General features: G+C 48.1%; 1 protein-coding gene across 1 annotated transcript; it reads left to right on the top strand.

The window, feature by feature from the left end:
* The first annotated feature begins 8,514 nt into the window (after positions 1-8,514).
* LOC137834303 (uncharacterized) lies at positions 8,515-9,024 on the top strand. The gene has a single exon (XM_068642362.1). The coding sequence runs from the start codon at positions 8,515-8,517 to the stop codon at positions 9,022-9,024; it is 510 nt and encodes a 169-aa protein (XP_068498463.1).
* The last annotated feature ends 2,177 nt before the right edge of the window (positions 9,025-11,201 follow it).

Here is an 11,201-nt window from a genome sequence, read left to right as displayed (position 1 = left end):
GACCTTCTCCAGGCTCAAGAGATCAACGAGAAACTCAAGAAGCAAGTCGAAGAGCTGAAGCAGCAGAATAAGGGGCTGAAAGAACAAACTAAAGGACTCCAGAAGCAGATTGAAGATCTTAACATGAGTTCTGCCCAAATTCTGGCTGCTGGATTCACTGCTGCACGGGAACAGTTTGCATGCTTGTTCCCCAATCTGGATCTCAGCATGGTGTCTTTAAACAACGAGGTGGTGGATGGGAAGGTGGTTCCCGTCGAAGACTAATCAATTTCCCCTCATCCATCACCTTTATGCTTTTTTTCTTTGTATGCAGTTGTAATGAACTTTCTTCTTTTTCTTTGCATGTGCTTTGAACTGATATTTACTTTTAATGAAATTGCCCTTGTATTTCTTCCTGTAATTTCTTTGCCTGCTTCAACTTTCCTTGCACAATTTTACTTCAGAAAAAATAACTTAGCAATTTTGTAGGCCCGATCTTGCACTTAACTGTTTCGAACTATTTCAACTTTAAACAATAATAATCACTTTCACAGCTCGTAATCTTAAGGCAATTAACCTTAACGTAAATCACTCTTCGAGCAACGAACTTCAACTCAACTACTGGCTTAAAACATTTCTTCACCCGATCTGCTCCATCAGCACGGGTCTTTAACTTTCTCGCCGCTGCTTGAACTTTTCCTGGTCGCCGAAGACTCTTGGCGATATCAGCTTCTTTCTGGCTTCATGCCTTGGCCATTGTTCTTTTATCTGGGGGTAGAGGCGCCTTTCGGATCCTTCTCTACCTTCCTGAACTTCAGAATAAAAGACTGGGTGGCTAGGCGTTCTCTTTGAACCTACCTTAGCCACCTTCCAAACTTCGTCTACCCTTAACACCATACCTGAACTCATTCGAGACGAGAAGGATTTTATCTTGCCTGAACTCGCTCATAGGCGAGAAGGTCTTTTACTTGCCTAAACTCGCTCATAGGCGAGAAGGTCTTTTACTTGCCTCTACATTGCCCCGGGGGTTACATCTTCTCGCCCCCAGAAACACTGAGGACTTTTCACTGGTGCCTCTACATTGCCCCAGCGGTTACATCTCCTCGCCCCCAGAAACACTGAGGACTTTTCGCTGGTGCCTCTACATTGCCCCAGGGGTTACATCTCCTCGCCCCCAGAAACACTGAGGACTTTTCGCTGGTGCCTCTACATTGTCCCAGGGGTTACATCTCCTCGCCCCCAGAAACACTGAGGACTTTTCGCTGGTACCTCTACATTGCCCCAGGGGTTACATCTCCTCGCCCCCAGAAACACTGAGGACTTTTCGCTCTTCCTCGCCTGCACTCGCTCGACGGCGAGGAGGTCTTTAACTCGCCTCAGAACGCGCGAGGGCGTTGAGGTCTTTTAGCTGGTGCCTCCGATCGCCGCAAGACGATGAGGACTTTAACTTTAACTTGTGCCTCCAATCGCCGAAAGACGATGAGGACTTAAAACTTTTAACTGGTGCCTCCGATCGCCGAAAGACGATGAGGACTTAAAACCTTTTAGAAAGCATGCAACATATCTTTAACTTGCCTTAAGCCACATACAAGTGACAAGGTCTTTCCTCAAAACTTTCTGAAAACAACAGGCACGCAATCTAAAACAACTTGTACTTTGAAAACTTCTCTTTATTGGGTGGCCTCATTAAAAACCCTCCTTAGGGAAAAAAGAGTGCCCCCTTCAAACTGTTTTAACAGAGACATTGTAATATAACTTCGCGTTTGTCTTTACTTACAAGGCTTCTTAACTGTAATACAACTTCAGGTGCGTGGCGTTCCAAGTGCGAGGAATCGCCCCTCCCTCCAATGTCTCTAAGCGGTAGGCGCCGTTCCCGAGCGCCTCGGTTATTCTGAACGGCCCTATCCACTTGGGCGACAGTTTATTCTCCATCTCGTACTGGTGGGCTTTCCTCATCACCAGGTCGCCTTCTCTAAACTGTCTTGGCATCACCTTCGAGTTGTATCTTCGTTCAACCCTTCTCTTCACTGCTTCGGCCTTCAACCTCGCCTCTTCCCTGACTTCATCCAGTAGATCCAGGTTCAACCTTCTCTCTTCATTCGAGTCTTCCTTTACAAAGTTCTGGAATCTCGGCGAGCTCTCCTGGATTTCTACTGGAATCATCACATCACACCCATAGACCAAGCTGAACGGGGTCTCATGGGTTCCTGACTGCTCAGTGGTGTGGTACGCCCAGACTATACGGGGTACCTCCTCAGCCCAGCTTCCTTTGGCTTTCTCTAATCTTCTCTTCAAACCTCTCAGCAACACCCGATTAGCTGACTCCACCTGGCCATTCGTCTGAGGGTGCTCGACGGATGCAAACACTTGTTGAATTCCCACCCCTTCGCACAGCTTCTTCAACAAGTGGCTTGCAAACTGAGTCCCATTGTCTGACACCAGGCGCTTGGGCACTCCAAACCAGCACACAATATTCTTCCACACGAAACCTTCAATCTTGTGTGCGGTGATCTGGGCCACTGGCTCTGCTTCGATCCACTTGGTGAAATACTCAATCGCCACCACCAAGTACTTCATCTGCCTGATCGCCAGCGGGAAAGGTCCCAGGATGTCGATTCCCCAAGTATGAAACGGCCAAGGGCTGTAGATCGACTTCAACTCTTCGGGAGGCGCCTTGTGCCAATCGGCGTGCTGTTGGCATTGTTTGCAACATTGGGCATACTTCTTGCAGTCTTCTCTCATCGATGGCCAATAATACCCTGCACGGAGAGTCCTTGCGGCCAGAGCTCGACCCCCTACGTGGCTTCCGCATATACCTTCGTGGAGCTCTGCCATGATTCTCGTGCACTTCTCGCCATGTACGCATTCCAGAAGTGGGTGAGTGAACCCAAACCTGTACAGATTGCCATCAATCAATGTGTACTTGCTAGAATTCTTCTTTACCTTCCTAGCCTCTATCGGATCCAGTGGGAGGAGGCCATCTGCCAGGCATCGCTTGTACTGTGTTATCCAGGTGTCTGGCTCATGGATCGCGTAGACCTGTGTCATGTTCACCTTCTCTCCTCGACATGCTCTAATTCTCGGCGATCTCAACGTTTCCTGCGTCAAGGACTTATGACTTCTCGCTGCTTTCTCCGTCGACTTGCTTACCTGAAGAACCAGATGATCTGCCACAAATGCTCTCGGCGTCTTCAGAGTTTCTTGAATCACCGTCCTCTGCCTACCCCCCTTGCCTGAGCTGGCGAGCTTAGCTAGCAAGTCAGCTCGGGCATTCTGCTCTCCGGGCACATGCACTACTTCAAAGGAGGCAAAGGAACTCTTCAATTCCTGCACATACTCCAAGTAAGCCGCCATTTGTGGATCTTTAGCCTGGAACTCACCTGTTACTTGCCCTGTGACTAACAGCGAGTCACTCTTAGCCATTAACACCCTGGCTCCCATCTCCTTGGCCAGCAAAATCCCGGCGATCAGCGCCTCATATTCTGCTTGATTGTTGCTGGCTTTGAAAGCAAATCTCAAAGATTGTTCAATCAGCACGCCGTTGGGTCCTTCCAAAATGACTCCAGCACCGCTACCCTGCTGGTTTGAGGATCCATCCACCGAGAGTACCCAACGGAAGTCGTCCCCTTCAACTCGCGTCGCCTCAGATGAGAGCTCGACCACGAAATCCGCGAAGATTTGCCCCTTGATCGGGCCTCGAGGCTCATACTTAATATCAAACTCTGACAATTCTACTGCCCACTTCACCATCCTTCCTGCAACGTCAGGCTTCTTCAAGACCTTCTGGATGGGCAGGTCAGTCATCACCAGGATGGTGAAGCTATGGAAATAGTGGCGCAACCTCCTTGCCGAAAATACCACAGCCAGCGCAGCCTTTTCCAGGGCCTGATATCTCGTCTCGGGGCCCTGCAACACCTTACTCACAAAAGAAATAGGCTTCTGAGCCTGATCTTGATCCTGGGCGAGCACCGCACTCACCGCCCTCTCAGTTACAGCAAAATACAACCTGAGAGGGGTTCCCACCAGCGGTTTGCACAAAACCGGCGGGCTCGCCAGATACTCCTTCAGCTTGACGAAGGCTTCCTCGTACTCCTTCGTCCAAACAAACTTATTATTGCGCCTCAGGCACTGAAAATAGGGATGGCCCTTTTCTCCGCTAGCTGACACAAAGCGAGACAGGGCTGCCATCCGACCTGTTAGCTGTTGAACCTCATTCACCGTAGCTGGGCTCCTCATCGCCAGGATGGCGGCACACTTATCAGGGTTGGCCTCTATGCCTCTTTCAGTCAGGAGGAAACCCAAAAACTTTCCAGCCTCCACGCCGAAAATGCATTTCTCTGGATTAAGCTTTAATCTGAACTTGGCGATCGTCGTGAACAATTCCTCCAAGTCTGCAACGTGCTTGCTCTTTTCCGGCAAGGTCACGACCATGTCATCGACGTACGCTTGCACGTTCCTTCCCAGCATCGGTGCAAGTACTCGATTCGTCAGCCTCTGGTACGTGGCCCCCGCGTTCTTCAGCCCAAACGGCATCACCTTATAGCAATAGCACGATCTCTCCGTCATGAAGGCTGTCTTCTCTTCATCCATGGGATGCATCTTGATCTGATTATACCCCGAGAAGGCATCCAGGAAGCTTAGCAACTTACACCCTGCAGCGCTATCTACCAGGGCGTCTATGCTCGGTAAAGGATACGAATCCTTTGGGCAAGCTTTGTTCAGGTCAGTGAAATCGACGCACATGCGCCATTTCCCGTTACTCTTCTTCACCAGCACGACATTTGCCAACCATTCAGGGTACTGAACTTCCCTGATGTGGCCTGCAGCGAGGAGTTTCTGTGTTTCGTCCCTGATCGCCCGCCTCCTCTCTTCGTTGAACTTTCTTCTTCTTTGTCGCACTGGTCTCACCAAGTTGTCCATCGCCAGATGATGGCACAAGAAGTCGGGGTCGATCCCGGGCATGTCCGAAGCGAACCATGCGAACGCGTCCAGATGCCGCTCAATCACCTTGGCGATCTGGTCCTGGAGCTCAACCTCCAGGGATCTTCCCAGCTTGAAGATCTTTCCCCCGATTTCTCTCTCGAGCCACTGCTCGACAGGTTTTGATCTGGTTTCCCTGGCAATCACCGCCCTGGCGATTCCCAGCTCTCTCGCTTCCTCAGGGCGATTCCTTGCCTCTTCCTCCTCCAGACCCGCGTTCCCCTCCCCCAACTCAGCGTCCACCATCTCCACGTCCCTTCCGGCGATCTCTTCTGCTACTGTCGATCTGGGTTTCACACCTGGAGGCGGGGTGGTTGTTACGTAACTCACCGATCTCTTGTTTTTCAGGCTATTCTCATAGCACTTCTTTGCTTCCTTCTGATCGGATTTGATGGTGATGACCACCCCTCCATGGACGGCAACTTCACCTTCATGTGCCGGGTCGATGGTATGGCACCTATCCTGTTGAGCGTGGGTCTTCCCAACAGGATGTTGTACGCTGAAGGAGCGTTTACAACCAGATATTTAATTTTCTCCGTTCTTGAACCCGCCACGTCTGTAAACGTTGTCCTCAATTCTATGTACCCCCTGACCTCCACCTGGTCACCTTCGAAACCATACAAACACCCTCCATAGGGCCTCAGCTGGTCAAGGGGCAGTTCCAACTGCGTGAAAGTCGGCCAGAACATCACGTATGCCGAGCTTCCTTGGTCCACCAGCACCCTTTGGACCTTTCTTCCTGCTGTTATCAACGAAATTACTATGGGATCGTTGTCATGAGGCACAACATCCCGGAGATCTTGCTTGGTGAATGTAATATCCACTTCTGGCGAGTGGTCTTCAAACATATCCACCGTCATCACAGACCTTGCGTACTTCTTCCTCTGTGATGCGGTGCATCCACCTCCTGAGAAACCCCCGGCGATGGTGTGGATTTCTCCGTGCGTAGGCATCTCGTGCTGCTGAGCCTCAGCACCTGCTGGTTGGGAGCTCGACGCGCCCCCCGTCCTCCTATCCAACAAATAGTCGTTTAGGAACCCGCTCTTAACCAGATCGTCGAGCTGGTATCCTAATGCTAAGCACGAGTCCACTGTATGGCCAAAGCCCTGGTGAAACTCACACCAGGCGTCTGGCTTTGGTCCCAGCACTTTGTCGCCCACCTTTTCTGGCGCCTTCAACCTATCGGATATGTTGGGAATGGCGATCAGATCCGCCAATCCCATGACAAACTTGTGCTTAGGCGGGCGATTGTATTCCCGGCGTGCTGGTTGCTGGCGTCCTTGGCCCCTACCCTTGTTCTTCCTTGGATCATAAGGATGGCGAGTCCTCTGATCCCTCCTGGCCGCCGCTGTCTCCAGCACCCTCTGTGGCTGGATCCTGGTCTGGGCGCGTGGCCTAGCGGGAGCCACGCTTCCTCTCTTCTCGGCGACCTCGCTCTCGTCGGCGATGTGGGCCACCGCAAGTCGCCTAACCTCAGCAAACGTGGCGGGGTGCGCCCTGATCAACGCCTCGCAGAATGGTCCCGGCAACACGCCCTTCTTGAATGCATAGACCAGCATTTCTTCATCTTTGGCCGGCGATCTGACCATCTGCGCCCCAAAGCGATTCAGGTAGTCTCTGAGGGACTCTCCCTGATATTGCCTTATATCAAACAAATCATAAGACACCCTGGGCGGTGCCTTATTCACAATGTACTGCTCGACGAAAATCTTCGAGAACTGTTGGAAACTGGTTATGTGACCGTTAGGCAGGCTCACAAACCATTCCAGCGCCGTTCCCTGGAGCGTGCTCACGAACATCTTGCAATACACGGCGTCTGATCCCCCTGACAGCATCATCTGCGTATGGAACGTGGTGAGATGAGCCTCAGGATCCTCCACGCCGGTGAAAACAACCTTAACCGGAACCACGCTTGTAGGAATAGGCGTGTCTGTAATCGCCTGAACAAAAGGCATAGGAAAAACACGAGGTGGCGACGACGGCGCAACCTCTTCAGCAGTAGAACGCCCTTGTTGCTCCTGAAGAGCTTGACGCAGCTCCTCAGTTACCTTGCTAAGCTCCTCATTCCTGGCGCGAGAGGCGACTAGGTCCTCATGCATTCTCGCCTGTTCCATACGCGAGGCTTCCACAGTGGCCTGCAACGAACGCATCATCTCTGCCATCTGCGCCATGGTCATGGCGGCAGCGCCTTCAGCAGCGACGGGCGCAACCGGACTTGAACGATTGCTTCTCATTTTTCTCATGAAACTTGGCGAATCACGGAATGCAGCGAACAACACTTACTTCAGCTACGATCGATTCAGCGATCAATCGGAAAAAACTGCGCAAAACTCTTCAAGAAACTCAAGAGCACCGCGAACCTCCAAAGAAACCTGCAACTCCACCAGAAACCACCGCTGTTCGCGCGGATAACCAAACGAGCGAAAGAACTCAGCTCCACTGAACAAATCACACGTAAACAGCAGGAAAACCTCACTTCACCGATCAAAAACCCAAACGAGCGGTATGAAACGCGAATTCACTGGACAAATCTCAAGCAAACAGCGAACGATGGTTGCACCAGCACACAACCACACAGAAAACTTCGAAAACCTCCAAGAACTCACGCTGTGGATGGGAGCAAGTTTTACACGGCCCCACGGTGGGCGCCTGATGATCCTGCCTGTTGACCAGAACGCTGGAAACTGCCTCGTCAAAGGATCGACGTGTGCACCGCTTCAAACCTCCGTCCTTCCTCGAGATCTACCTCAAGAACCTGCAAAAGAACAGAGCGGCGCCGCTGCGGCCGATCGCACTCCAACGCCCAAGTCAGTGACCGAACCACCAAATACTAAGAGCAAGAACACTCAAGAAATCTCAAGGAACCGTGCAATGTTCTCTCTCACAGTAAGCTCTAGAACTCGCAAGCGTAAAGAGTGTAATCTGAACGTGCGTACCTCAAAAAGTTCGTTGAGAACTCTTATATACCTGGTTACTTTCTCTCTCCTGGCAGTTACAGACTTCGACACGTGGCTCGCATCCAGTCGTACACGTGCCATCATCTGGAGCCTCCTTGACTTGGGCGCTGCTTCTGACTCTCTTTTTGGCTAAGTTATTTATGCATGGTACTGCCCAGTGCATAGCTAACTTGGGAGTGCGATCTCTACTGGAACTGGCGAGTTAGGGTGCCTTCGTACACCTTCCCTGTGGTCTCGCCGGCCACCTTCATAATCTGCTTCACCTTCATCTCCGGCGATGTGCTTGCTCTGGCGATCTCAAATCGCTTGGTCGCCTGAGTTTACATCTGGCGACTTCACCTTCTACTGGGCGATCGCCTGGTATGCTGAAGATCGGAACACGCCAACTTAACAACTGGCGACTTCACGAGCCCCCGACTTCCTCCCTTTCTGTCAACCTGGAGCCTTGTCAACACGCCTACACTGTAGCTGGGTGCCATGTCATCACTTCCGACTACCAGGACGGTACACGTATTATCTACACTTTGGGGAAAATCCAGGTATTGTCTTTGTAACTTCGCTGTTAGATGGTTCAAATTACCACTCATGGAGTAGGGCGATGAAACGCGCTCTACTTTCAAAAAATAAATTCAAGTTTGTCAACGGGGATATTCCTGAGCCATCACGCGGTGAGAGCCAAGACGAAGCATGGGAGAGATGCAACGTTATGGTTATCTCATGGATCACACGCAACATCTCAACACAAATTGAACAAAGCATCATTTACATTGATAATGCGAAGGAACTGTGGGAAGATCTCAAAGAAAGGTTCTCAAAAAGCAACCATTTGCGTTTATCTGATCTTTTGCAAGAAATAAATTCTATTAAGCAGGGAGAAAGAAGCATAATAGAGTATTATACTGACTCCCAAATCTTGTGGGAAGAATCAGATTCTTTAAGGCCATTACCGAGCTGCTCTTGTAAAACGAAATGTAGCTACAATATGATGAAAATCATGGCAGGATACATGGATTCAGAGTGCATTATGAGTTTCTTGAAGGGTTTGGGAGAAGCTTACAATGCTGTCAAAACACAAATCTTGCTAACAGAACCTCTGCCAGGGTATTAACAAAGTTTTCTCTTTTGTTCTGCAACAAGAAAGGCACTTGAGTGAAAGTATAGGAATGGATACAAAGATTCTAGCAAACAGTATCGATCAACAACATCAAAAAATCAGTAAAACCAGTAACTATGGACAAGGCAGGCGCAACTACGGAAAAGGAAGAGGAAAAGTGATGTGATTCCAATAGGCACATAGAGAAAGGTTCTTGACCTTCTTAGGAATCAACTTGAGTTGGACAATAGTTAGGCACTTTTTCTTAGAATTGGATCATTGTTCTAAGTCAAGAACTCTCCAAAAACTAGCACCAATTCCAAACTCATATGGAAGTTCCAATTATAGTCAAATTGAACCGAACAAAATGGAACAAAAGATAAGCAAACTGAATTAGAAGTGCTGGAAATTAAAATGCACCGAACCAAAACAGAAAAGAATAAGAACAGCTGCTGGAAAATGAAAAATAACCAAACCAAAACTCAAGAACACAAGCTAAACATGAACAATTGAAAGAGTAGGAAGAAAGGAGAAGAGAAAAGCTTATGGAGATGGAAGAGAAGGTGAGTGATCACGCCACTAGAAGGATGGTTTCTCCTAGATGAGTGTGCTGCCGCCACTTGAGGACACTATGGATCCTTCAAGATAAGACTAGAGAAGAAGGCTCAAAAGCTGTCCAATGCTCACTCAAAAATTGAGTATAGTTTCTTTACTCTCATTCAATTCTGAAAAATACAAAGAGAGCACCTCTATTTATAGCCTAAGGTGCTGAAATATAAGCTACACAAATTCAAAAACTCCCTCCCAAAAAGCTTCTAGAATTTGCGCCTAAAACAAAGCATGAGGAAGGTGTGACCTCTTCCTTCACTTTGGCACCTCCTTTTCTACTCCTACACCTATCTACTAACACACCCCCCCTAAGACTCCTAACTAAAGACTAAAAGATGCTTTAACAATAGAGGTTTCTAATGTTTCCCTCTAAGCACCTTTCTAAACAATATTTATTTAATACTTGGCCTTGCCCTTCATGGGATGGACTTTGGGCTTTTGTGGGCTTTGGCCTTCTTGGGCTTGGGCTTGGGCTTTATCTTTTGCAAAGATTAACAAGAAAAACTTTAAATGTGAAGGCGAATGATCTTGTTCTTCATTATAAAAAGCCACCTTTAGTTGATTCTCATCAAAAAGGATATGGAAAACAATGTTCCTTTTGTCACAAAATGAATCACACCGCAGACGAGTGCTACTCGAAGCACGAATACCCACCATGGATGAAGCATAGAGTCAACTACAATGCAGACACTACTGAAGAAGATAGAGATCATGAGAACGAGAGAGGAAAACACATATTCAATGACGCTGTCAATGAGAAAATTTTTAAAGCTATCAATCCAGAGCAACTCCAACATCTTTTGGACATGATACAGAATTCAAAAGGAACAAAAAAGGTTGTTAACAACACCATAGGAGACTTCCCAGTAGTTGACAACAACACAGGTAGAAAAGGTATGAATTGCTGGATTCTTGATACTGGAGCCACACACCATGTGGCCTGCTCTATCTCTGTTTACACAAATTACTACAAAATAAAACCAGTAATGGTTAAGCTTCCCAACAATCAAAGGGTCACTGCTTTTTTTGCTGGAAGTGTTTTCCTAACCAAAGATATTATTCTGCATGACGTTTTGTACATACCTGAACTCATGCTAAATATTATAATTGTGCAAAGACTAACAAAATCCTTGAAGTGTCAATTTGTTTTCACACATGATGTTTGTCAGATACAGGAAAAGCTTACCTTGAAGACGATTGGTCAAGCTGAAATCAAGGATGGGCTTTATCACATGTATGCAGATAGGAAGGATAGTCTTGTTAACTCTGTACATAATGAAGCTGTTTTTAAAACTATTGAAAAACTTGATATTTGGCATTGTAGGATGGGCCATGCTTCGAATAAGGTCTTAGAACACTTAGCCAAAATACACAATGATATACATTTCAATCACGAAAATATTTGTTCTCCTTGTCATCTTGCAAAGCAACACAAATACCTTTTCAGCTTAGTAAAAGTTTTAGTAAATCTGTTTTTGATCTTATTGACATTGACATATGGGGTCCTCTTGGTGTTCCTTCTATTCAAGGTCACATGTACTTCTTAACCATTATGGATGATTTTAGTAGACATACTTGGGTTT

Source organism: Phaseolus vulgaris, chromosome 5 (assembly GCF_000499845.2).
Source record: "Phaseolus vulgaris cultivar G19833 chromosome 5, P. vulgaris v2.0, whole genome shotgun sequence".
Lineage (NCBI taxonomy): Eukaryota > Viridiplantae > Streptophyta > Magnoliopsida > Fabales > Fabaceae > Phaseolus > Phaseolus vulgaris.
This window is presented reverse-complemented; position numbering and strand designations above follow the sequence as displayed.

Bases quoted from the DNA above. Each gene is read 5' to 3' on its own strand.
- LOC137834303 (XM_068642362.1), top strand. From the start codon at position 8,515: ATGAAACGCGCTCTACTTTCAAAAAATAAATTCAAGTTTGTCAACGGG.